The sequence below is a fragment of the Callionymus lyra genome, chromosome 14 (genome assembly GCF_982586985.1).
Source record: "Callionymus lyra chromosome 14, fCalLyr1.hap1.1, whole genome shotgun sequence".
Classification (NCBI taxonomy): Eukaryota; Metazoa; Chordata; class Actinopteri; order Syngnathiformes; family Callionymidae; genus Callionymus; species Callionymus lyra.
The window spans coordinates 21,731,664-21,759,320 of record NC_141831.1 but is presented as its reverse complement, the minus strand read 5'-3'; the positions used below and the strand labels follow the sequence as shown (position 1 = coordinate 21,759,320).

Below are 27,657 nucleotides of genomic sequence, written 5' to 3'. Positions count from 1 at the left end.
TTGCATCTTTGGGGCCTGGAGCCTAGAGCAGCCACCTGGGGCCTGAGCCAGAAGACACCCTGGACATGTCACCAGTCCAACATGCAGAATACACATGCACACAAACACTCAAAAAGAAAATGTAGAGTAAACATGTAACCCCAGTTTTGGGTTGTAAGGGGAAATTGGAGTACCTCCTGTACACAAAATTTAATCCAAATTGACAGAATTGTCATAACGGTATTGAAATGAAAAGATAACATGACATACATCATGATCACATAAATTGCCATATAACATACATAATGATTACATAAATCATCATACGGCATATCATTTGCACATGACACATTAAATGATGGGAAGACATAATTAAATGATCACATGACATGAACAATCAAAGGACACTCAAATACAGCATCATAACATAACATAATAAATACATTTTCTGTTCAGGGCAATCAAATGTGTGAATAAGGGGCAGCAGTAATAAAATGTTCTTCTCTCTGCTCCTTTTTAAACTCAAAAAACATGTTGACTGAAAAATTGTTAGATTTTCTCTTTGTCTCTAAACAGAACTAAATGAAGTTGAAACAATACAAAAACAAGCCCCTACAGGGGAAAGGGTCACATGACTCCTCAGGAGACCATACATGGTGTATAAAAAGCTGCTCCTCGCCACTGAACAGGGGGAGGGCTGACAGACACATCTGTCTTTGTTTTGCAGGATGGAAAACCTGACTGAGGTGTCCTACCTGGAGCTCATTACTTACTATGGGATGAAGGACCAGAAGCCGCTGTACTTTGCCATGTTCCTCTTAATATATGTCACCATCATCGTCCAGAACCTGCTCTTGATCTGGTTGATCTACACAGGAGAAGACCTCCACGAGCCCATGTTCTTGTTTATATGTAACCTGGCGGCAAACGGTCTCTTCGGAGGGACGGCTCTGCTCCCCGCTGTCCTGCACAACATCCTGTCCACACATCCCTTCATCTCAGTGGCGTTCTGCCAGACGCAGATCTACGGCATCCACACGTACGCCATCGTGGAGTTCACCATGCTGGCGGTCATGAGCTACGACCGATACGTAGCCATCAGGGACCCTCTGTCGTATCAAACCATCATGTCACAGAGACTGAACAAACTGATCGTCTTCTCGTGGCTCTACCCCATGATCGCCTTCTTCCTAGTGTTGGCCTTCACGTTCAAGCTGAGGTTCTGCCATAGGGTCATAGAGAAGATCTACTGCGTCAACCACATGCTGGTCAGACTGGCCTGCTCCGACACCACAGTGGCCAACATCGTGGGGCTGTTATCGGTCGTCCTCTACACCTTCCCTCAGATCATCCTGATCTTCTACACGTACGGACAGATCCTGAAGATCTGCCTCTCCATGCCCAAATCGTCCAGAGCCAAAGCTCTGCGCACGTGCCTACCTCACCTGCTCGCCTTGCTCAACTACTCGGTCGGCTGTTTTTTCGAGGTGTTACAGGGCAGATTCGACACACAGCACTTATCCTACGGCACGAAGATGTTCATGTCGCTCTACTTCCTGATAATGCCGCCTATCCTCAACCCGCTGATCTACGGTTTGAGTATCAAGGCCATCAGGTCGCGAGTGCTGCGGTTGTTCAGGGGGAAACATGGGCAGATGCGAAGCAGCTGAGGGGACGTCTCTGTGCATTGTGCCTCTGGAATCACATGACACACAGGCTCGTCTTCAGTCTGCGTTTAATCACATTTGCCTCTTAAATGACAAAATCTGACCAGCCTGGAGCACGTGTGGACATTTCAAGGGTTGGGTATGTGTTGAAAAGACCAGATGGAGATTTACCCACAGTTTTAACAGTATTTCAGTTCTGTTGCTTTTGTCCAGGCACATGGGATATTTCACTATTTGTCTTTCACAAACACAAGTTAATAAAAGTTGAAATAATTGTATCTTTGCTTCAGTATCAATTTACAAAATGCATGAACAGTTGATTTTCTTTTATTTTCTCTTTTTGTCCTCATTAATGTCTATTTTTAGGTTGTCACGTTTTATTGTAAGAGTAAAAGAAAAGGTAAATATTCTGCTGATACTTCTATTTTTCTGTTATAAAGATATTTCATTCTTTATTTGAAATGACAGAATATTGTCACGTGTTATGCTGCTGAATATCGTGTGAACAAATGTTTAATTCATGAACTTTAATTCAAAATCAAGCAAATAATACATGGCCACTGAAATATGTTAAGATATTTGAATAGTTGATTGTCTCACATTGTTAGCAACACTTTTTTAGACCTCTGTGTTCACCTTCCTTTTCTCCTCCTTACTGGTATCGCAATCCATACAACATACTTGGCTAAAAGTTGTTTAATTAACTGATTTTAATTAGTAATATTTTTATAACTTAATATCAAAAACGTTACTTGTAACAAAAATTAAATGACAAAAGTGATGTCTTTGTTACATTTAAATAAAAATCAAATGAATGCATAGTTATATTTATTTTATTTATCTTAAAAGTGTTGTTTTGTTTTTGAATAATAATGAATAATAATAAGCACATTCAAGATATTGACATAGTTTCCTGTTCTATATTTCATTAAATTATCCTATTATTTTGTGTTTTTAGGCAAAACAGGCCTTCTAAAATCTAATCTCTAATTTTCAAGATTCGACTTAACTTTTAGTGTTTTTGTCATTCAATAGGTAAAGCTTGCTTAAAGCCTAGCATGCTAGTGAAGCTAATACGTTCAGCTCATAGATGATGAAAAATGACTGCAAAAAGGTTTAAATAAATATTCATATTATTAAACATTAGTTATAATTGAATTACTGTTTATGAACATCTGATGTAACAATTCCAAGTTGTATAAAATGTATGTATGTTTACTAAAATTTTAATTTAGGAAAATAAAATATAATAAACCCAAGAATACAATTGAAAAAGTTATTTGTGGTCCCATTCTTTCTTTTCTACTTGTTCCCTTAATTGCATCTTTGGGGCCTGGAGCCTAGAGCAGCCACCTGGGGCCTGAGCCAGAAGACACCCTGGACATGTCACCAGTCCAACATGCAGAATACACATGCACACAAACACTCAAAAAGAAAATGTAGAGTAAACATTTAACCCCGGTTTTGGGTTGTAAGGGGAAATTGGAGTACCTCCTGTACACAAAATTTAATCCAAATTGACAGAATTGTCATAACGGTATTGAAATGAAAAATGTTTTGATCATGACGATAGTTAGGTCAAACAATAAATATTATTAACTAGTAAAACTTTATTATTAAGTACTTACTAACAATAACAAGTACCACATTATTTTCTGGTTCAGTACTTACTGTGAAATCAGGAAGTCCTTTTTTTTTCCTCCGGTAAACACATCGTTGACATGAAGAAGATTCGCCTGTAGTGTGCCATGCTGTTCTTTATTCATTAAAAAATTATTGAAGCTACAATACGGCACACTTGTGCAACATCAGTCGAATGGAATGTCTCAGTTACAAAGCATGCTTGTACATTGAACACTCAATAAATACACTCCTTCCATGTCTCAGAGCCTCTGGGAGAAAAGTGGTAACACGACACCGTATGGTTGGATGGAAAAGACCACCTCCAGTCAGATGTACAAAACTTCTTACAAACGATTGGATGGATGGCATGCATACAAAAATAGACAACTATTCTGCTCATTCTTCTGTAATGTACATTACTAGTGATTATGACCAAGCGCTTTAGTTCTGAAGGAAAAAGCAGAAAAAACCTCTACAATGTACATTCACAATCACTGAGGCACAGCACTTGGTTTACAAACTGTATAAGTACCTCAAAACATTGTGTAGTCACAATAGTATTGTTAAATTAAATCTATATAAATATATATATACTTATAACAAGACATTTTCATCCCCTGCCATCAGACTCTGAGGTTTTGCCTCCCTGCTGTAGACACTGACTCACAGCTGGTTTGTTTAAATCAAGATTTCATCAACAGGTTTCAGATTGTTGCTTCAAAAGCAACCATTCTTTGGACAAACCAACAATATCTGAGGATGAAAGTCCCTCGTCTCACCTATGGCTTAAAAAAAAAGGATGTGAAATGGAGGAGGTCCATCACAAGTTGATGTGGTTATTGTGTAGGTTTTACACACATATACTTGTGACAAACCAGTACTTTTGAAAAGATCCTGGGATTGAAAATTGTCCGTAACTTTGCTTAAATAATATATAAGGTGTGTGGTTTCACTGTGAATATGAGCCATTTCTATCTTATTTTATGTGGTTTTCTATAGAAAATCAGTTTCAATATAAGAATAACATTTAATGTGATGATCTTTATTCCTTAATCATCTAACATTACACGAAGATTTGGTCCCTTGCTGGGCCTGCACTCATGAAGACATTAAATGAATCATCCCTCAGGCAGAAGAAGAAGCCCTTTCCAGGTGAGTCCTGATACAAATGTTAATTCCACAAATCACTTTCATGACTTTATGTAGGAGGCTTGTATTCTAGAAAAAAATATATCAGGGGTAAATAGCACTAAAACTAAAATAAAGCACCAAAATAAGGCACTGGAATCTTTAGGTTTTCATCAGTTGCGACTGTTTAAGTATCTTCATCCCTAGTCACATACACAGACTTCAGATACCTTCAACTATTTATAAACATATTATATAGACCTTAAAAAATGACTAAGTTTTCAGAATCTGAACGTACTGAGGGTCATGATGAAGCCAAGCTGGCAAGAGTGGGTTCACAGATAACTCCTACTGAAGCTACTTCTGTACAACAAATATTCAACATCTGGAGCGAGTGGCCTTCAGAACCAGCCGCTCTTATTTCGGTCCTACGAGCCAGCCAGACCGTCTCGACGGAAACTTCATAAATTTGATGGCGTGGGAAGAAAAGTGTCTTGTCTGACAGCCTGTACACTCATGGAACGATAACTGATATGCACATGCATAACAAAAATGTTGCGTACATCCAAAATACTTTCTGTACACTTTAAAGGAAGCGCCGTGAGCTAGGATTCTCAGCTCAGCAACGAGATCATGATGAAAGTGCTTATTGACAGTACTGGACCCCTCAAGACCACGGTGGCCACAGCCCCCGCCATGTTAAAAATGGAGTGTCTTGCTCAGGAAAAAAGGTAGAAGGAGTCCTTCTGGGAGAAAAGCTGCAGATGTAAAAAAAAAAAACAAGGAATATTGTGCCATTAATCTCCGGTGAAGGGAAGCTGACTGCATGAATAATGTCTCAGTTGTGTTGAAGTCACCCCAGAAACCCAAGTGAGCGGTTTGTGTCTTGAAGAGAGATGTTCTGAAAAACCAAAAAAAAGGAGGTTTAAAACGAATCGTAGAGAAAAGATTTTTTTTTTAAAAGCTGACAAACCTTGAGGGAGCTTTGGAGGATTCGGAGGCGATGCAGTTTGTCGTTCAACAAGGGGTCGTTAACGCGACGGACGAATGAGCGCTTGTACTCCAATCGACTGGCTGATCTGTGGTCAGCCGAGGTGGACAGGCTGGTCTGCTCCAGAGCTCGGTACAGATCCCCAAGAGAATCCGCTTGCATCCTCAAGTCCCGTCCGTGTCCTGACAAGACGTACAAACAATTAAATAATAGCAGTTAAAATTGTGCAATTACAGAGTCAAGAAGCAAGTGTCAGTCAATTTAGTGTTTGTATGTATGTCTTCTTGAATATGTGTTGAGCTCCATATCCATTGTTTTTATGTTGATTTGTGAGAAAACATTAACAGTGCCGAAAGAAATCATATCAAATGTAAAAGTAATGTTGTTTAGAAATCTGATCAACAACTAATTTTAATTAATTTTTTAATTCTGTTCCATGATTTACGAATTTCGACATTGTTCAAGTATCAGCTAAAAAAAATCTAGTTCGTTTTCGGTAGACAGTTGGTGGTTCAACAATAATTTTGTTCAAAACCCAACGACGCTGAAGGTAGCGCCATGACGTCATACTAATCTGCCACGGTGCGTTATCCTGTTGACAAACACTGCACTCTTGTGTTCTAATACTGGTACTACAGCTTTGTTTTGAATCGTTTTTTGGAAGGAGTGCATTCATAATATGTGGGATGTTCTTTGAGATGATTCATGCTTTCTTTGTTGCCTGTTCTGTATGAGTGTGTATTCTGAACACATCGACGACGAATCAGGAGCGTTGGGTAAACGAGGACGGGAAGAAAAGGAACCGCGGGCATGTTGCTTTATCCTGTTTTTAGAACTCTACATTAACATGGACTGAAAGGATTCCTCCTCGCTCCAGCATCCAAACACTGCCAGGAGGCACCGTGACATCTCGATCGGGGACCGACGGAGAGACAAGAGTGTGAGAGAGGAGCAGAGTGCCAGGACGCATCAGTGTCAACCGAGATGTGGTGGTTTCACCTCACTTAAGACAAGCGCCCCTGGGGTGAAGACACGAGGGGGGAGGAGTAAAATGGGTTAACCTCAAATCCAATCAAGCTAAAATTGAAAGTGTTTAACCTCAGTTATTGCCGCCCCGAAGGAGTTTGTTTAACCAAATAATGAATGTGCGAGAACACTGCCTGTCTGATTTACAAGAGTGAAAATTAAAGAACAGTGTTTTTGTTTTGTCTGTGAATAAGCCTGTAGCCTCCCTATATATACTGTATATCCATATTCTTTAAATATAATAGAGACAATAAGACAAAAACATCAAATTATTTAAAAAAAAAAAAACAGGACAAAAAAAAATCTATTCAACTATTACGTAACCATTTGTCTGCCCTAAAAGCAACTGCTCAAACCTAAAAAGGTCTTTAACCCTTGCATAATCTCAGGGCGAAAGTGACCTGAAGTCATTCTCCTGGACCCAGAGGCAACACATTCACAAGGGATACCACAAACACATTAGTTTTCAGGCCTTTGGTCTTTAAAGTATATACTTTATTGAGTATTGTTTTGATTGTTTAAGCGCTTTGTGACCCTGGTCTGGAAAAGCGCTATATAAATAAAAATTATTTACTTACTTACTTACTGATACATTTTGAACAAAACCACAGAACCTAATTCGCCCTGATCTTACTTATGGTGGCAACAAAATAGTGAACTCTGATGATGCCTTTCTACTCACTGCTCTATTCAGTGACGTCTGACTGGTCGCTACAATACTGTTTTTAAATTAAAGACTATGTTGCTATGTCAAAAGTGATAGACAAGGGTGATTGGTTGGCAAAGGATTATGGGTGATGTTCAAGGCATCATTACTTATAGAGATATTGAGAGGAGTGGCACCTTATATGTAGTGTTTCGCTTATAAATCCAAATAAATTAAATGGTCAGTACTTGGTGGATTTGGTTTAATTCTGGTGTTTTCTCAGAAAGCAATAAACAAGGGGCTGTTGACACAAATGACTTGAAGCACCTGATTCCGATCTCACCTCTGTCTCTGGTCCGGTCCGGCTGATAATGGTGCGACTCCCTCTGGTCTGTTGCTCCAGCAGAGGCAGCTAGGATGGCGTGAAGCCCGCTGTCTCTGGGAAGAGTGAAGCTTCGAGGTTTTCCTCCGGACTCAGAATCGAAGCTGGACCTGAGCGGGAGAGGCATGGCGTTGTACTGCTCCTGCAAGAGGCTCCGCTGGGCCGGCAGCGTGGACTGTCGCCGATACTCCATGGCCAGCTGCTCTCTGTCGCCGGGCATCATGGGATCCTCCAGTGGGTACGTCTGGAGGTAGTGCATCCGGGCGTTGTTCTCCATCTGTTCCTGCCAGGAGTTCCTATGATTCCCAATCATTTGACCAGGTGAGACGCCGTTGTTCCGGCTGCTTTCCTGCTGCTCCGAGCGGAACTCTTCGTGAGAGGAGCGGGACTGGAAAGTGTCAGAGGAGGACAGGTGTTTGGGCTCCAGGTAGGGACTTGCCTGAAGAGACATGAGTCAGAGAGTGAGTGGCAAACCCAAATCTGGGGGTGATTAAAAAAAAAAAGACTCACAGAAGCTGCTCTGGGAAAAGTGTCATATGGTGGAGGAGGGCTTTCTTGTTTGGGCATAGACGTCAACTCCATGTCTTCATGATCACTCTCACTCCAGTAATCTGTCAAAAACAACAAAAACAACAAAATGAGAATGAGATGAATGATTCATATTCAAGAGGTCCATTGTTCCCGTACTTTTCCAATTCCAAAATCCATATTCAATACAGTTTTCTAAATAATACCACATTTTCAAGGCCATGACAAATGTTGGTGTTTTCTTTAGAATTACAGAACATTCATAACAGTATTTAGTTTATTATTTTTGTGGTGTTTGACACTGAATTAATCAAATGAAAATAAATGGAATAAAATATAACAAAAGTAATAAGCAAGTAATTTATATTTGTAAAGCTCATTTTGCAGAAAATGGTCACAAAGCGCTTAAACAACAGAACAATACACATTACGTTAAAAGGTCAAGGCAACACAGTGTCATAACTAAATAACGAAATAATGCTATTGGGTTAATTATAAATTGTATCTTTTATGTTATCCTATTTGTTTACATTTTCCCATCATGCTTCTTTACCTTTTTATATTTACAATTGTAAATACCTTTCTGTGGTATTATTACACAGTATTTCACATTTTTTCTTAATTTTATCATTTTGTTTTCTACATTCTAATGAAAATACATTATTTTAAATCTGTCTCTCTATTCTTTATTGAGTAAAACATTTGTCGATGCATTTGATATTATTTCCTAAGATTCGTTTTTATGACATTCAATGTAACTGTAGAGTTTGGTTTCGTTGACCCTCATAACCGAGACCGTTTTTTTAAACCAGGGTGTTCAAGTAGTAACATAAAAATTCAGTTTAATCTTCACACGGTCAGATCGTTTGTGACACAGTCAAAGCTGTGAGATTGTTTTTTCTTCTTCTCTGGAGGCCTCCCAGCACACATTTAGAAATGTGTTGATAATAGAAACAATTCTTCTTCCTGGAGCTACAAAACCTTGTCCACCCACGAGCGTGATATTCAATGCAGGATCCCCGAAATAGCAAAGTTGCTCAGAGACGTTAAGTATATATTAAGAAAAATAGCAAAAAACCTTCAGTGCATCTCAAAGAAACACAAGTCATTTAAGTAGCAAAACTCTTGTGGTGATTTTCTACTTCCTGACCTTGGTCACGACCTTTCTCCTGGTCAGAGAATCCAGCCACTGCCATGCTGAGACGACTGAGCCACCTGAGGAGAGGAAGAGTGAACGTCAGGAGAGAGTGGCAGGAGTTGCATTGAAAACACCTTCCCAAATCTGGCTCCTAGCACAAACACAACACAGTAGCCAAACTTCCTTTGCTTCTCTGCCACTGATGGCAGCTAAACTCAGGTTGCTCTTTAGCATTCCAAGACGAACACCTTCTATTCTTCAACCATCGACAAATTGAGCATTAAAGGGTAACTAATGTGAAAACCCAACTATACTGACTTACTCACATGTTTCAAGTGTTCAAGTCTTCCTCTCAAAGATGCAGTAATTCCCTCATCATGACCATGTTTTGAAGTTATTATAAAGTCTGAAATCTTGATGAACGAGAGGTTACGAGAGCAGAGCCCATTATGACTCAATAAGCGCTGCTCCTCCAGCCAACTGTAATCAAGCCCGCTTTGTTTATACAAACTCGGAGGTGGAGACCGGGATTGATGACGTGCCGTGACTTCATCAGACACATTCTGATGAGTACAATAGAGGTCCAGGATCAATTTAAGACACGCTTAAATCAACACATAAGTTACCCTTCAATGTCAGAATATTGCCAGTATACATCCCCGACCCAGCACAAACCCAAATGGACACTCACCGTGACATGTCGTCCACATTCTCTGCAGCAAAGTAGAAGGTCTTTATTTTGGGGTGGCAGGCCTTAAAGGCACTGTAAGAGCAACAGCAGTCATACGTCAACAGGGCTAACAGCAAATCCTTCTCTTCGTCTTTATAAACACACCCAAGCTCACAACAGCGGTAGCACTTTTCGATATCTGTACTCACAACTTCCTCCGGCACTCGGTGGCTCGATCGATGTTGAACTCCGGCAGGCTGACGAATCCCTCCGCCTTCTCGTCCTTGAGCAACAAGCGTCATTGAATCAAATAATTTCATATAAAATGAAACGATCAGTAGTCGTGCTTACCTCCTCATTCATGTACCAATAAAGGCACGTGCCCTTCAGGATGAACCAGTACTTTTTCCACTTCTGTGAGAAATAGGTTTTGGCGTCTTTCTTCTTCCACAGCCAGCCCTCACAGTCTCCATGACCCAGGTCTCGGCAGGAAATCCTCCGCTTGCTGACTGCATGCATCGGGCTTCCACCTGCATAGGAAAGGGACGTTAGAACAAAACAAACCTGTTAAAACCCTTTAAACCTCTCACCTTTACTCTTCTTCTTCGATCTTGACAGCATTGAAGAGCGTTCAAATACCTATGAAACAAATCAGAATGACAACGTGCTTCTGGTTTGATCATTAATTGAGGACTGACGTGGTAGAGGGAGGCTGAGTCGGAGCTGGAAGTGGACATGGAGACGTCCATCTGCAGTGCAGGGACCAGTGTGTAGTGTGTTGGGCTGCTCCCTCTCTCCGTCTTTCTCCGGTTCTGGCTCAAGCTGCGACCCAGCAGGAACTCGTCCCCTGTGGTTTTGTCCTCGCTGGCAAAGTGCATCAGCGAATTCTCTGCAACAACACAACATCATTAACTCAAATGTGGCTCGACACATTATTCTATTGTAGCCACTTGATTGACATTGGGTCAACAGCATATCATTTATTTATTTTCCAAAAGGGACAGCTTAGACGTTGAAGCACTTGGATAGCTATTAATATATTGTAATGTCTTGAGGCTCTCAAAAGGTTATTTGAAATATTCCCATTGGTATTAGACAAGTTGAGATGCTAAGCAAATCTTAAAAGTTAATGTAAATTGTAATTTAGTGTTAGCTTGTGCTTTCTGAGAGACGACAAAGATATTAATTTATTCTCCCCACAGTGAGGAGATTTAGATTGTCCCAAGTTCACAGAAATATTAAACATACATACACATTAAATTACACATATAATGCACATATTGTGATTTGTAACAAATCATAACAAAAACAATTAGAAATATAGTTAATATAAATATGTACGACAACGATAAACAGTAGTATAAGTAAGGCGGTAGCATAAATAGAGTGACAACAAAAAGTTACATCCATTTTTAAAATGTGGGGGCTTATGAGCTTAATTGTGTCGCTAACATAAATAGACATTAATGTGAAATTATGTTAGCTTTTTCATGTTTCACATATATGAGTACCTTTTAGTCACACGTGGAATGGAAAGTACTGCAAAAAACACTGTTATCATTTATAAAGCCTGTTCAAATAAGGATGGCTCCCCCCTTAGTCTGCTCTCACATATCGAAGGTAAATGATGTACACAAAAAAGGAAACAATATACTGATAAACATATTTTAAAACAGTTATTATATTTGGTGTTTGGGTTATTTGGGCTGTCACGTAATAACCCTAAGAACCATGACAAATAGTAAGCAAATCACTGCTGACAGTGTGAAAAAAAGGATGTCGGATGTTGGAAATGTTTAATTTTGACTAGTCGAAAGTGTTTTGACTAACCTCCCCAAACTTTAATACCTTAAGAACTCTCAATGTCGATTGCTAATTGTTATCATAAAGATTAAAATTAAGGCTAAGCTAATGATGTTCTGATGAAGCTTCATGAAACAGTGTCATTATTTACAGAGTCCACCAGAGGGAGATCTCTGCACTATTTTCCTTTGTTTTCAGAAACTGTTCTAATGAAACATCACATAATTTTAAACCGATGGCGCCACCTACTGACCTATAAACAACATGACACTGCTTTATGAAACTTCACCAGCCCGTCACTAGGCTCAGGGGAATGACAGATGTGAAACTGAAACAATTTTAATGATATTTAACAACCTTTATAGCCCGTTCTGAGCCCATCACTAGATTCATATCGCGCACATCTGCCTCTTGAATTCATGAAAGACATTAAAAATACACAAATAAAGGCTGTTGTCAAGCAGGGGGCCCTCCAAACCATCCAAATATTGTCTCTTTTGGTTAAATATAGCACAGGGTAAAATGTCTGCACAGTCCCCAGAGGGAAGGAGCACAGCCTTGATGTCTTTGTGTGAGACTGAAATAAGTAATTCAGTCTCCTCCCACTGTTTTTACCACCTAACTCTGCAACCTAATGTCAACATCTCAGCAGAGACGTCGCCGTTACCAAAGCAACCATGCACTTTTTCGTACCCAAACAACAAACACAGAGATGCAGAAGAAGGAGTGTCGGGACGGAGATAGGACGCGGACATATGGAGGAGATAGGAGCGGGACGTGATATGATCAGTTCTGACAGGCCAGCTCATCCTGCTGGCTGCCAGATCAGAAAGGGTGAAGATATTATGAGATATCCACCCACTACCCTCAGCTCCCCTTGTCCCTCTCTGTCTATTTTCCTCCCTCCTACTGCCTCCCACTCACCTCTCCTGCTCTCTCGCTTGTGCTTGGCCACGTCTTCATTGTCTCCCACCCAGTTGTACTCCACTGGCATTGAGATGGGCCTGAGCCTTCCTGGAGCCGGGCAGCACAGGGAGAGTTAATATCAATCGTCGGCCCACGCTCACATCAAAATGTTACAGACGTGTCAGAACAACCGAGATCACGGTCTTCTGGATCTCACGAGTCCTCAAAGAGCAGGTGGAAGGTCTCACCGTAGGTAGGAGTGCTCCCTCTCCGCGCTGTAGACACCTCCTGGCTCTGGTCGTACTCGTAACAGTAGAGTATAGAGTCCTCCTCTACCAGGGGGAACCTTCGCCGACATTCCTGGTCCAGGTAGGAGTTCGGTGACTCAGATCCCTTTGAGATCTGAACCTCGGATTGAGGCTCCTCCACGTCAAGATCTTCCTTCTCATCTCTGTGTGGGAAAGGCAAAGCACAGAAGGTACATTATCTGTTCTTCGAGATTCATTTACATCCAACAAAGCCACCACAAAAAACTCAACCTCAAAATAAGCCGAATCCAAATTTAAAAGATTTAGGTCGTCTGCAAATGCCATAATATCAGAGGTGGAGAGAATTATTATCATCTTCCATTCGTTTTTCGAGTCAATCTTTCACCAACAGTCTCTCTTTTCCCTGGATGCTTGAGCCGTCTGCAATGCATGATTCAAAACCAGATGGGTGATGTAATCTCTCCATCTGGACCTGAGACTTCCCTGTAAACCTCCAAAACAAGGTGATCAGTTCAAATCCCATGGAGATGCCAAACAGCCTGGCCTCTTCCTAAAATTAGAGGGAGCTGCTCTTCTCCACAGGATCGTGGTCGTCATATTGTCCACCAGTATCTGTCATCTGGTTCCTTTGGGTATGAGCCAGGAAATTAGCAGGAGGTGATGGTTACATAATAAGGTTCACTTGTTAGGTTCCCAGTTTAATCTCACAATCTTCCAAAGTTTTCCAGTTTACATTATAAAGGTTCCTCAGAACCTCCTTCAACCTGGTTCTAGAAGACACTGTCAACTATAGCAGTTGCAACGTAACAACTGGACACTAATATGGCATCCAAAGCAGTTGTGTTTCACAAAACATCAACTTTATCTGTCGATGATAGACAGAGGAGGTAAAGTTATTTTGTCCAGAAGTCAAAACCAGGGTCAACAGGAAAGAATGGTGATGATATCAATAGTTTGCAACACATCTAAGATAAGTTAATTTTCATTGAAGCCCTTGACGAAACACAGTCTTTAAAAATGTAACCACAATCACCAAAAACATAACTGGTCCAAGTAGTTGGCGCCAAATATAGACAAAACAAATTCAGAATAAAACATCCAGGGGATGTTACTTTTTCTGTTAGTGGGAGTGTTGGCACCCTTAAATTCACAACATTATTTTGCCAGTCACATCCTTCTGCAAGAGTGGCATCGCACCAAGTGACAACTCTGAATATCGAGTTATGATAATGCAGGAACATTTCACCCACTGCAGCTTTCTCGATGTGTTAATTTATTAACACAACACTTGGCAGTTGTGTTAAGTCAGATCTTCCAGTTCTCACTTTCAAATGGAATTCCAGCTTCAGCTTTCTGCAGCCTCACTTCCGTTTTCCCACGCTGTCATGAGATTTCTCGTTCACACTTCACACGTCATTCCATCTGTCCAATCACTTCCCTACCCACGGTTGAGGTGAAGAGTTCCTAGATATGGTGCTGTCATGTATTTTTTTTTAAATACAGCGTTTTATAACCCACCTCCTCATCATCCTTCTGAGAGGTCTTTGTCTGATCAACCCACCTCCTTCCGTCTCCACCTGTTCTTCAGGATCCAGAGGACTCATCCCGAAGGTTTAGCAGGATCTAAATAGATTCTGGCAGAGTTGACTTTTCTCTGCTATTTTCCGGGGTTAAGTAAAAGGTGCCATGTCTGTGATGATGACGTCTGTGGGGCGTTCATGCGCAGTTTGTTTATCATCCGCAGGAGCCCAGGCAGAGGCAAGTAGAAACTGTCGAGGGGTTTTTTGGTCATTTTCATGTTTCTTCCGTGAATGACAGCTGCTCCAAATGTTTATTCAGACACTCACAGGGGTGATGCTGTGACTCAAGGCTATAACTTGACTTTCATCGCCGACTTCAACACCTATTTATCGAGGAGATTTGAGGCAGAGGTTTTGTGACAAGGGCAACTGGCAACTTTATAGTGTTTTTTGACTCATCATTTATCCTTTATTATTATCCTTTCCTTGAATTCTATTTATTTTAGATTTTATTATGATACAGAAAATGCTGTTGACAATCGTGGGTATTTGGAATTGAAGTAGTGTACACACGAAGGACCAACAACAACAACAAGCTAATCTCGGATCTAATTTCAGGGTTGGTTAGCTGAACTACCCTCATTTCTACTAATACCTACCGTGACACTTGTCCTTGAAAGGTCATTTGGTTGACAGTACCATCTCGCCATAACACACAACCACTGAATCAACCAACGTCTCTTCCACTCACAATCTCAAACAATTTAACCTTTTTTCATCGGCTCTCGTTCAAAAGGAGGTAGATAGACAAGTTGGTGAATTCCTTAAAAAAATGTTTGTTTTTTTATCTAGCAAGCACCAGACCAAACTAGCATTATGCTAACCTATGTAGCATTTTGCTAGACATGTCCAAAGTCCGGACTAAGTGCCATTTGGTAGCGGGATACCACATTTCACATAAAATGTGGCATTCTTGAAAAGAAAAATGTATACAACACAATTTAAATTCAAAACAGGACAATGTGTATTTAGGAAGTTTCAAGGAGAAATTTAGTCTTTACTAATGTTTACTAGCATTATTACAATTGAATCAATGACAGAATTAATATAGCAGATATAGTAAGTAAGTTAGTAATTATTATTTGTAAAGCGCCTTTCTAGGACCAGGGTCACAACGCGCCTAAACAATCAAAACTATACACAGTTAAAATACATACTTTAAAAGGTCAAGACAACATAGTAAATGGAAATTCTCAGTAAACAAACATTTTCTACTCAATATGATATGTTTGTATTCAGGTAGACATGTATACAGGTGGATTGATGACCTGCTTCCTTTCTGAACAGGAAGTTTACTACTCTATTAACCTTCCTCCCATTGTAAGTAAATAAGTAAGTAAATATTTGTAGAGCGCTTTTCCAGACAAGGGTCACAAAGCGCTTAAACAATCATAACAAAACTCAATAAAATATATACTTAAAAGATCAGGATAACACTGAGATTGTCACTCCAATGTAAACGCACCCAGTGAAATGAAAAATTCTCTTGTGCTTCATGTGGATGAGAGTAATCGGGTCATTGTGGGCCTACAAAGAGTTTACCTGGGAGTGTAGGGCTCTGCTGGAGGAGGAGGGATGAACAGGTCCTGAAGGGCACAGCTATTTGTCCTGGACGGAGTGCTCAAAGTGCTGGTAGGCGTTGCAACACTGCTGCTAGGGCTCTGAGGAAAGAGGGGCTGTGTGTGAGTGTGTGTGTGTGAAAGAAAGAAGAGAGGAAGAGAAAGACAGACAGAGTTACAGGAATTGACACATAGAGAGTTTTGCAGTTAGTCAGTCAGTCATGGAAGCTTGGAGTGGGTTCAGACTCTGCAGCAGAAGATTCAGACCATGAAATGAAGTAAGGCTGCATGACCAGAGAAATCAAGATCATTCATCTAATAATGCCAGAAGATCACTGAATTAAAAGGGACCAAAGTTGAGACTGACATAGAATATACTACATCCTCACCTCTAAGACTATTCGGGACGACTTAACCGATTGATGTTCCAGTTCACGGAATCATGAGCTGGCATCAGACATCACTTTAACTATTAGTTGTTTGTGATTATTAAGTCAGGGCTATTTTGAATGAGCATCCTATAGACATGGGTGAGGAGGGCGTAAGATACTGACTGTTGTGAGAGGCTGTCGAGCAAAGAAAAGCCAAACGAAGGGAGAGAAAAAAAGGCCTATAAATGAAGGGAAAAAAAAGGTTAAATTGAATATGTTAAAGTAAGTACTGTATTTCTACAAATGCAATAATGTAAAAAATAATAAAATTTCTTCTATTTCTTTACTTACATTAAAAACAAAAAACTTAATTATGTTAGTTCAAAAACATTTTCTAAGAAAAAATGAATAAATTATGTCAATCAAAAGATTTCTACAAGATGGATGATACTCTGGTCTCTGAGGGCAACATATATACAGGCAACATGTGGGCTACTGAGTCTTACGTTGTCAATGTCTATATATAAAGGATGGCGGTTCAAATCTCTTTATTCAGACAGAGAAAATAATAGGTGTTAATGAGCTGTTAGCGTCATCAAGCAAGGCTAGCGTAGCATGGCTGAATGATCTCTTATTACAGCCATGTTCATTCATTAAATGTATTTGATGAATCATCCCGAGCATCACTTTAATTTCATCCAAAAATCAAGATTAAACATTTCAAATGGGCCTGAGAGAGAATGAGTAAGAACTCAAATCTAACCCAGAGCAGAATACTAATTGGCCACTGCTTTATCTATGCAAATAAGTTGCATCACTCACAGCTGACTAATATCGGAGATGTATTATCCAGCGTGGCGCTCCATCATAAGTCTGTTAAGCGTGTAAGAGCCTTGGCAGAACCCCCAGGGCACCGCACAATGTTCCTTGTCAATACCATAACAGACCATCTTGACATGCTTTATTTCTGTCACAACTCGGGAAAGAAAAGCACGTCTGTTTCCGTTTGCTATTCTCTCCTTTTCAAGTTCTTCAAAATGCCAGCGGGATAGCAAATTGGATCTAGGTAGTGAAGAAGAATGTGAGCAGTGAGGGTGGGGAGGCTCTGAGCGAACCAACGGGGCCCCCGAGGGGGTTGAAACAATTTCTCTGGACTGGGACTCAAAGAACGCCGGGGCTCCATTTATACACATCTCTCTCATTTCCACCCAGTCTGGCTCAAACACTCCATTCTAATAATATAATTGGTTTGGCCAAGTAGGACAACAGATGCCACTTAGGACTGAAATGTCACTGTGAGACTGGGATCTTCCACCAATTAGTAGTGAGCGACATGAAACACTGTATAAAAGAAGAAAACGCAGAGGCAGAGAATCAAGTTTATATCACAACAACTCTGCAGACAAAACATCTAGGATTTACACTTGAATAGTTAAGTTAACCTAGTTTATCTTTTCATATCGTATGGAATGGTTAGCCAATGCAGGCTTTACAGGCATTATCTCCCAGAAGGGTTCTGTCCTACTCATGAGCTCTTGAAGATGCACAAATGTATTAAAATGTATTTCAAAAATATAAAACTATGACTTGCATAATATATGTTTTAATGTCATTGTAAATATAATCAATATTTATTAGCCATTTCTACAAGAAAATGGACACATAGCAACTAAAATCTTTACAGGAGACAATATCATGTCCCCATACATTTGAAATATGATTTATTTGCCATTTTCCGCCAGTTGTTTTTTCAACTGTAATAAAAGGATGTTTAAAACTAAATGGATTTCTCTATGTGAGAACAATAAAGTATGTATCTAATCATTCTAAACCAATTCTTGCTAATCAATAAAATTAATATTAGTTCATGCCTTTCAGGAGGTCTTAAAATTGGCTTTTTTAGATTTTATTTTTTGTAATGCAAAATTGGGAAATAGTTTGATAAATAGTTCCATCTTTTATTCTGTACTGCAACCACAAAAAAATCCCATGTTGTGTTTCTAACTCTGAAAATGATCCATAACAACAGCGTACTAAAATTATTCTGCTATATTTACTATTATCCAAAGCTGTTGATGTGTCACAGATGTAGTAACTCTGGCAATTCAAAAGTCAAAAGAAGAATGTCGTTGAGTCATGTTTCTGTCCAGTGGTGTGTATCATCACACCAAAATGATGAAAAAGACAAACCAACGTAAAAAGTGTTTCCACACAGGATGAGAAGGAAACAGAATATCCATGGAGAATAAAAGTTTAAAGTACCTGCAGAGCCAACGGTTTCCATCTCATGTTCTTAAGAAGAGCCGGCGTAGACGTGAGAGTGCTCTGTGGCCGCTTCTTCAGTGTCAGGGTGACGCCTGCAGGGTCTCCTCGCAACAGGTTTACCAGATTCTTCAGCTGCCAGCCCACCTAGAACACAACCAAAGCATAGTGTTGCAGATCATCCACAAGCCTGAGCTGTGTTTAACATGATATATTTTTGTACAGGAAGAATACAGTTTACATTAATCAGGTGTCTAGTGTGGATGTCCGAGGGTAGACCCAGCCGCAGATTAATAACAATAATAACCAAAGTAATTTTATTTTTCATTACCATCAAAATATTCCCAACTCCATGCAGCTAAATGAAGGTCATCATAATCAGTCTGATAATGTTTGTCGTTCAACAAGCTTCACACAACCCCATCTGCTACTGTCCTAAATGTGCCAGGCCGAGTTTTGGGTGGTACAAAATACCCTGCCATGTTTGGCCGAGTGTTTTCATGCACCGACCGAGCAGCCGCTTCGTTTCTCCAAGTCATTTTTCACCTTGACAGCCACTTCACTGCAAAAACCCCGCACACAAAGAGAGGCGTTCAGGAAAGAAACCCTTTCACAATCCCAAATCTCTTTTATTCCCTGGAAGAAGGAAGGTTTGCTTCATCTGGCCACCAAAGATTACTAGAACACAAGAGAACTGGACTTGTTTTCTGCTGTTCAGCAGACTTTTTAACCACTCTGTGAAATTTACTGTCCACGTATTTTACACGGTTCCCATTTATTGAGCGACAGAGCTTCGGTCCATCATTGCCGCTGTGATTTATCCATTCCTGACACCGTGTCCTCATGTTTTACAGCCATCCAACCTTGACCTCAACACAAGCAAATTATATGCCAGCTGAACATGCATTACCACGTGTCTAAAGTTTATCACTGGGCAGCTTTTGCCTTAGAGGCTGCCACGCTTATTCATTTTCTTTGCATGATGAAACAATTCCCTCTTAAGCCATGTGTGTGCTTGAAACCTTTGTCCAAGCTGCCACGTGGGAACTAAGCTGCTCTTATAAAGTCTCGCATATAAAGTCTCACTATTGTCCCTAAAGTTTTAGTTGAATTGTCGGTCCTAGTTTTGTACTAATTCATGGATACTTTCTCAAAGTGCGTTGTATCGTGAAATTGAGTATCACTGTCGTCTTGGTGGAAATATTCCTTGCTTAACACGAAGCTATTACACCCGAAATTATTGATTTGCTAAAAAATAATCCTATTGTCATCACGTTACGTAAACACAAGCAATTTCCTGTGAGCTCAAGGGAAAGTTTGGGTCATGGACCCCTGAGATAATCCAGCAAAAAATCCAGAGAGAGGTATATACTACATTTTGCTAGATTGAAATTAAATTTATCTTTTATTATTATCTTCCATTATAATCAAACAGCGTAACCTTGAAAATGTTGGATATTTTAATCCCTCCACGGTCCATTGTACTGCTGAGCTTAAACAGGGATTTAAAAAAGAAAAAATGTGATCAATGCTTGATGGACAGATTACATGACAATTTAAAAAGAAAACTGTTGTTCAAGGAGGCTGTTCAATTCTTCAGAAGACTAAAACATAATAAATAAACTAACAAATAAATCCAACAAACCTGAGTCATGCTTATTATGTTGCACATGCTTTACTATCCTTTTATCGCAACTATCAGCAGGCATTGGTACTGATACTCTGACATGAACAGTAGTAACCAGTCAACCCAGATATCGTTCCAACTCACCTGGAAAAGCCAACACACAATTTGGCTCCAAAATAAAATTAACAGAACGCAACTTAGATAAAGTGTATTTATTTATTGAATATCATTTCAAAAGTGCGAGTCTGGTACCACTATCTGTAAAAAACAAAACAATACCCTATTGTTGCTTTCAGGCAACTATTTCCACGAAACAAAGGTTCGTTTGCACATTCATTTATCTCAAAATCTTCTTCTTGACACATTCATGTCATATCTTCTTATGAGACAGATTGATATGAGATCATCTCGACAACAAGACAATTCATATTTCCTTATTCTGACTGCAAGAATGCCTCAACCCCTGTGAGAGACGACAGACCAAAATGATGCGGACTGGAGCTTCAACATCTTATTATCATACGTCACAATGTTGCACACACAAGTAGCAATTATTTTGGACAAAGGGAGCTTTTTATAAACACAAACCCACAGAATGCTTGTGCTTTCATTCCAACAAACAGCCGCACAAAACTCACATCTGTCAAGTCTCTGCCAAAATTCAAGTGTTTTTGATTATTTCAATACTTATAACCTGAGGTCAACCTACCAAATAATAATGCACTTTGAAACATTGCCAAATAGATGAATGTGCCAGACGCCTGGTCTAATACAAACTCTATTCAAATTCTGAGTTTAAAGTTTTTTATCAGCTTTTTCAGAAGATTTGTGAAAAAAGAAAACATGATCGTGATCTCCATAAAAATTGAGCCGTATTTAAATGCATAATAATGGAGCGATAAGACTTATTAGACAAGTATTTTGCATTTGTTTAGCAATGTTATCAATGCTATCTTAATAGCAAACAAAGTTTTTTTTTTAATGTTGAATGAGTCCCTTTTGTCTCCATTTACATCCATGAATTTAAATTAATTAATAGCAGACAGGAATAAAAAAATTGTGTTTAAATGTTAATTTTTTTTTCCACAGCCAAAACAAAGTGAATGTTTTCCGAGTATACTTAAGCTAATGTGACAGCGATAAATAAAAACAGACAGCAGCAATTGGGTGCTAACGGAAAATGGAATGTAATTTAACCTGTTATTGATCTTCCTCTTCTTTGGTCGTTACTCATTAAGAGGTTGCCACAGCAAGTCAATATTCTCGGCCTTAAATTATCTCGTTCGTCCTCCTCAGTCACACCTTATCTCTCCGCGTCCTCACTCACGGCATCCACTCATTGTTATCTTCCTTTTCTTCCACTTCCAACACACTTCGTCCAACACTTTTCTCTCGTCCGCTTTCAAACTTTCGCTTCGGACGTACACTGACCTAGTACTTTCAGTATCCTTTACACATATTACTTCATGAGTCTCTCAACTAAACACCATGGAAGCCTTCAATTTACACACAGTGGCAAGTTATCCATAAAAATGACATTAAACAACAAATAAAATAGTAGGTCCAGCCCTAAGCGGCCATGATTTCAGACAAATAAATGTGCAAGGCATTCTGGGAAACCACTTACGACTCTCGTTCCTTATTTTTCCACTTTTGAATATTGGGAGCGTGGTTTATTAGGTTAAGGAACGCGTTTGAGGAATGAGAAGATTAATGTGACGGACCCTTATTCCTACTTAGAAAACACAGTTTCCTCCACCATTCCCGTACTTTACAGTACTTCCCTTAATCCACTACTCTGGACCATCGACCCCAAATACACAACAAAGGGAACATTCAGCTTCAGGATAAACAAGGAGATTCAAACTCACCACAGTCTGATGGTTGACCTGAATGACTTCATCTCCGGCATGTATTTTCTTGCAGCGGTCAGCCAAGGACTGGGGGAATTAAAAAGAGTCTCTTAGATGATGAATGACCATCCCTCGCTCTATAGTCTTTCTCTTTATGTCCACATGCAGGTAATCACAGTGACTCACCCCCTCTGTTGTCCCTGTGATCACATGCAGACCATCGTAGGTGGACTTGATGTACATGCCCTGTGGAAGGAGAAGTCAGCTGTCAGTTAAGAGTCAGAAGAATTTGCTACAAGCTCGGGAGTTTTTTATTTTAGTTTCTGGATTTTTTGGGGGGTAGAATTGAACTGTACTGTGATTCTTGTTTTCTGCAGGATGTTTTTATGTAAGTAAGTAAGTAATTTTTATTTATATAGCGCTTTTCCAGACCAGGGTCACAAAGCGCTGAAACAATCAAAACAATATTCAATAAAGTATATATTTTAAAGATCAAGATAAAACTGATAACACAACAGGAGTTCCAGAAAATCAAGGAAAAGCCTGAACAAATAGAAACGTCTTAAGATGTTTCTTAAAGGAGTCAGTAGATCCATCAAGCGCAAAGAGAGACGAAGATCGTTCCAAAGCTTAGGAGCAACAGCCTGAAAAGATTTCTCTCCTCTGGTCCTGAACCGTTTGCGAGGAACCATAAGTAGATTCTGATCCACGGAACTCAGAGCCCGAGCTGGGGTGTAAGGCTGGATTAGATCAGTGATGTAAGGAGGAGCCTGACCATGAATAGCTCTGAAAGTAAGAACCAGAATTTTAAAGTTGATCCTGAAAGAAGTGAAGAGTTTTAAGGATCGGAGAAATGTGAGTTCTTCAGTAGAAATACTATTTAAGATACTCTTCAACGCACATATACTTCTATATTTTTTATTAATGAATTATCTATAAATAAATAAATGCATTTCACAACTGCCAAGCGGATTGAACCAATCACGGGGGATTATTTATTCGCCGATGTTTGTGAGGAGCCAAGACACAAATCTTTGGTAAAAGGGGTCAGAAGTGCAGCGGCTAACACACAGATGTACACAGAAGTGGCACGCCAGTCTTGCAGATGAGTGTAAGAGGTTTATTTATAGGCCCACTGTTGCAGTAAGGTCTCTGTGAACGGATGAGAGAACTTCCATACACACCCGCCCCCCCTGATGCAACCATCCACGTGGGGGTGGGGTCCAGATTGTGGCCCGGAGCTGGGGACGCTGATGTCTCTGAGTGTAGGTCAGTGTGAAGAGTCCGACAAAGTGCTGATGGCTAGAAAGTGGCAGCACAAATGAGCGTCTCTACTTAACCCACTTACCGCAGCGTAGGACCGCTGTGTGGAAAATTGCTTGTTGGTTTGGATCCCTCTTATTTCAACAAGGGCAACATGTTGTTTTGTGTTCATCAGCTTTACTCATATGCCCACCAGCTCCGCTTTAGTTGGAGTGAATAGAAATTGGGCAACACAGAAGCATGTGCACTCTGATTTTCTCTTTTTTTACGAACAAATATGATGGAGAATAAACTTGATCCTCTCTAGAGTTTGATAAAACATGTGTTGCTATTCAGATCAGCCAACACAAGCAGGTGACTAGACACTTTTCTAGCTATTTACACCCTGATTTAGCTCAAGTCACCATCGAATTTAGGCTTATAGACTTTTCTTCTTTTCACAATTCAGAACGAACCATTTGGTTCATGCTTTAGTGTGTGTGTGTGAAATAGAGTCGTACAGTCAATCTTCATTGTTATTGACCTATATGTGTTAATTCCCTTAAGATCAAAAAATAATCAAGTAGTATTTTAAATGTATTTTGTTTAATTTTTTTTTTCAATTAATAATAATTTTATTTTCAGCATTTTTTTCACAGTTGTGAAGAGTTTATTCACAGACCAACATGTATTATTCACGACATTAAAGTTCCCTAGAAGTATTTGTGTATCTGTTAGCTCACTATTTAAGCTAGTTCAATTTAGGCATTTTAAATGTCAGTTCTTGTCAATTTGCTGTTAACTCCTTAATCTGCCATCTTTGTTTACTGCTAGTTTGCTATCATTTCTCATCATTCATCTTAGCTTAGCATGTTAGCCAGCTAAATGTATATACACATTATTGACTAGCATTACATTGGTGTATTAGCTCAACATGCTAGCTCAATATCTTAGCTTGCTATATCTGCTCGTCATGTATCTTAGCTTAGCATGTTAGCCAGCTAAATCTACATCAATTTGTTGACTAGCTCACTATGCTAGCTCACCAATGCTTATTATTTTCGCTCACTTTGTTAGTCCAGTCTTCATTTTATTATTGCTTAGTAACTTAGCTAGCCATATATATTTTCTCACCCACCTCAACCCATTACTTTAGCTAGCTACGTATCTTTTGCTGACTTTCTTTTTATTTCTTCAACCTAGCATACTGCGCTAGCTATCTGCTTTAAGTCACAACATTAGCTAGCTAATCCTTGCGTCACATTTTAAGCTTTTCAGCTAATGTTTGTTTTTGCCATTTTTTATCATTCATGCCATTCTATATAAAAAGTCAATTCACCATATAAAGTATTATATTTTAAGGTTGTTCTTAGAGTGTGTAGGTTCTATCTTTCCTAACATAATAACGTTCTTCAATAAGATCACAGTAAATGTCTTACCAGTCCTTCCGTGGACTTGATGTTGGCTAACTGGACCACCTCTAAATGTGCCGCCTGGGACACGGTGGGACCCGAGGACAGAGAGATGATGTGGTCGCAGACTTCTGACAGCGTCTTACACTGGGAAGGACAGATTTGGGTCGATGAGATTTAGGGAAGATCCATTGATGTCTAGTCATGATGAATTTAAAACTCACCACATTGAGGATTTTGTTCTCGGTCTCATACACCGTGCAGTCCTGCAGACAGAAAACACTGTTACCGCTCAGAAGGTGACAAAAAAAAACAGTTATTAATGATATTGCTGGCTGTGAACGAGCAGCTTGGCACCTTTCAACCCCCAACACTCCTACTCAGAGACGTACAAACCCAAAACAAATGAATCATCGGTGCGGAGGCACGACTCTCTCTCTGCCAACCAACATCCTCTAAAATACATCTTTATGCAACATGCTGCTCAGTACTTAAAAAAAGAAAAGGTATATTCATATATATTTTTTAACCTGGAGAAGATTTATTCTATCTCATCCCAAAATCTTAAACGAGATGTCTAGTAATGAGATTTCGCTTTTACTGTGCGTTTAACAGACCAGACTTTTTAATAAGTATGACTTCAGGGGAAAAAAAGGTACAGCCAATCCGTAGTAACCAGCTTACATGGGACATTATGATTATCTAATGCACATGAGATTAAAGTGGATTAATGTTGATGTTGACATTGTGACTTGTAAAGATGCCGGAAATATTTTTTGTTAGATCCGATGGCTAGGTTTGATCCAACAACACAAGTACAGGCTTTTCCTTGATTTTCTGGAACTCCTGTTGTGTTACCAGTTTTATCTTGATCTTTAAAATATATACTTTATTGAATATTGTTTAAGTGCTTTGTGACCCTGGTCTGGAAAAGCGCTATACAAATAAAAATTACTTACTTACTTACTATTGCCTGCATAATGGTCCTTAAAAACGAAGGCAACGAAAAGACCTTATGAAATGTCGTGTTTGGTTGTAACCTTATAACAACCAAACACGACATTTAAAAAGAATTCAAAATGACATAGCCTGGAGGCTGCATTTGTGATGCTATAGCACAAGAACTGTTGATGAAAACAATTTAAATAGGCGTTTAAATGTGTTTTTTAAGACTTTCTTTAAGATTGGAAAATGTTGTGGTGGAAAAAACTTTATTTAGGAACCTGCCTCCAGCAGGTGCGACAGGCAACCTTTAAATGTTTAACTAAGTCACCTTTTTTGGTGTGGAAGATTAAAGCCAACTGTTACCAGAAATGTGTGGTAACAACGGTTTTAGAGACTAAAACTTTGCCGGCAGAAATGCTACCCTACAAGTTTCGACTCAATTACAGTTTGACTCTCGTTTCCTCGAAATTAATATTAACCCCCATCATCAAGTAATGTGATGATGACTCATGCTTATATAGAGAATACTTGCTTCCCTGTTCTCAACGTAGATCTAGTTCCCCAGCTGATGCACACACAGAAGCAGAAGGTCAAGCTACCTGTTGGACGATGGTGGTGAGCTCCAGACATAGCTGGATCACACTGTTCCTGGTGACGGAATAATCGGCCACGGCTGCAAACGGCGACCTGAAAAAGAAAGAGCACCTGAAGTGAACCATTAGACCATTCTTCATTCAAAACTGATTCACTGCTATATGTTGTAACGCATGGAGACACACACAAGACTTCACAGATATTTATTATTTTGGATACATCTCTATATTGAAGCAGAGATTTGGGGTTTTCTAATGAGAGCAGATTTTTAACAGTAGACCAGAATATGCTTTGAACATCTGCGCAAACACACACACACACAATAGACAAAACACACAATTCTGCAGTGAAGATGATAAACAGACATAAATAGATTTGTTCAGACCTTTTTTTCTTTTCTGCCAAACTGTGCTTTGAAGCAAGGAAGCTATAAAACTTTGTTCGCGACAGTCTGCGACTCAAATAGAGAGCAATTCTTTGCTGAAGTACAGACCCGAGAAAATGACACATGTGAGTTCAAATCAGGTGTGTAGCCTTAAGTGGCAAACAACAAAACCACAACGACGAAATTATTGTATTGTGTTAACTGGGACCTTTTAAGTATATATTTTATTGAATATTGTTTTGATTGTTTAAGTGCTTTGTGACCCTGGTCTGGAAAAGCGCTCTATAAATATAAATTACTTACTTACTTACTTAAAATCTACAAAACAATAAGTGGAAGATTGATTGTGATTCTTGTTTGTGACTTTATTCAGTTTGAATTCGGTTTTTGCAGTTGCTATATGTTTGTTTTTTTCAATATTGGATGAATCCACTAAAAAGGCCTTTCATATATATATATATACTGTTATATACAAAAAAAACTCAACCAATTACATGGATTTGGATGAAATACAGCCTAGCCCAAAAAATGAATATATGAATCACACATGTAGAAGAAAAGGCTACGGATACTTTTACTCTATAAGTGGAAACATACAGAATTTCTCCGTTTTATCTAGATATAATCAGATAAGTGTCAATGTAATGTAACCGTGTCAGTAAAAGAAAATCATCGTGGATCGTAAACTAGCGTCGGAAGGGTTCTACAGTTTCCGATCTTTGAATTCTGTGTTCGGGGGCAAGCCGGGGCGAATATGTTATTTAGGCACAACGTAGAAAGTGGAGTTGCTGGAGTAGGTCAACCTTAAACATTGAGAATTATTCTCTGTTAAATTATTGTGATCTGCCCTCCATGACTCGGGCTGTTTAGAATAAAATGGGGAATTTAAATTGATGAATAATTGAATCATATTTGCAAGTTATCTGCATCTTAAACACGATTGTGTTTGAGGTCGTTGCTCTGAATAAAGTACAAGATCATAAATTCAATTTATACATATGAGACATAAAAACAGTTTGATTTAAAAAGCTGGGACAAACATTCAAATGAATGAACGCCTCTCTTAAAACT

The 27,657-nt window shown here is 39.3% G+C and overlaps 2 protein-coding genes across 4 annotated transcripts in view; one reads left to right on the top strand and one right to left on the bottom strand.

Annotated features, from left to right (window-relative positions):
- The first annotated feature begins 707 nt into the window (after nt 1-707).
- On the top strand, nt 708-1,649 carry LOC148066444 (olfactory receptor-like protein DTMT). The gene has a single exon (XM_087806903.1). It carries the CDS (start codon nt 708-710, stop codon nt 1,647-1,649), a length of 942 nt encoding a protein of 313 aa, XP_087663029.1.
- Nucleotides 1,650-4,242: 2,593 nt separating this feature from the next.
- Nucleotides 4,243-27,657, bottom strand: part of LOC148066443 (connector enhancer of kinase suppressor of ras 2-like) — a 33,659-nt gene continuing 10,244 nt past the window's right edge. The window contains exons 4-22 of one of the 3 annotated variants that reach the window (XM_087807092.1): nt 26,207-26,312; nt 24,887-24,928; nt 24,690-24,809; nt 22,195-22,254; nt 22,027-22,095; nt 18,529-18,675; nt 15,879-16,012; nt 12,736-12,938; nt 12,506-12,595; nt 10,477-10,667; nt 10,369-10,417; nt 10,130-10,308; nt 9,988-10,061; nt 9,800-9,871; nt 9,121-9,185; nt 7,953-8,053; nt 7,404-7,881; nt 5,371-5,570; nt 4,243-5,298 (exon numbers count right to left, since the gene is read on the bottom strand). In XM_087807092.1, coding sequence (XP_087663218.1) covers nt 5,251-5,298; nt 5,371-5,570; nt 7,404-7,881; nt 7,953-8,053; nt 9,121-9,185; nt 9,800-9,871; nt 9,988-10,061; nt 10,130-10,308; nt 10,369-10,417; nt 10,477-10,667; nt 12,506-12,595; nt 12,736-12,938; nt 15,879-16,012; nt 18,529-18,675; nt 22,027-22,095; nt 22,195-22,254; nt 24,690-24,809; nt 24,887-24,928; nt 26,207-26,312 — 2,428 coding nt within the window. In that variant the 3' untranslated portion in view covers nt 4,243-5,250. The remainder of the gene's footprint in view (nt 5,299-5,370; nt 5,571-7,403; nt 7,882-7,952; nt 8,054-9,120; nt 9,186-9,799; nt 9,872-9,987; nt 10,062-10,129; nt 10,309-10,368; nt 10,418-10,476; nt 10,668-12,505; nt 12,596-12,735; nt 12,939-15,878; nt 16,013-18,528; nt 18,676-22,026; nt 22,096-22,194; nt 22,255-24,689; nt 24,810-24,886; nt 24,929-26,206; nt 26,313-27,657) is intronic. The other 2 variants (XM_087807094.1, XM_087807095.1) reach the window with 2 other exon arrangements.

Coding starts and splice junctions, on each gene's coding strand:
- LOC148066444 (XM_087806903.1), top strand. CDS start 708: ATGGAAAACCTGACTGAGGTGTCCTACCTGGAGCTCATTACTTACTAT.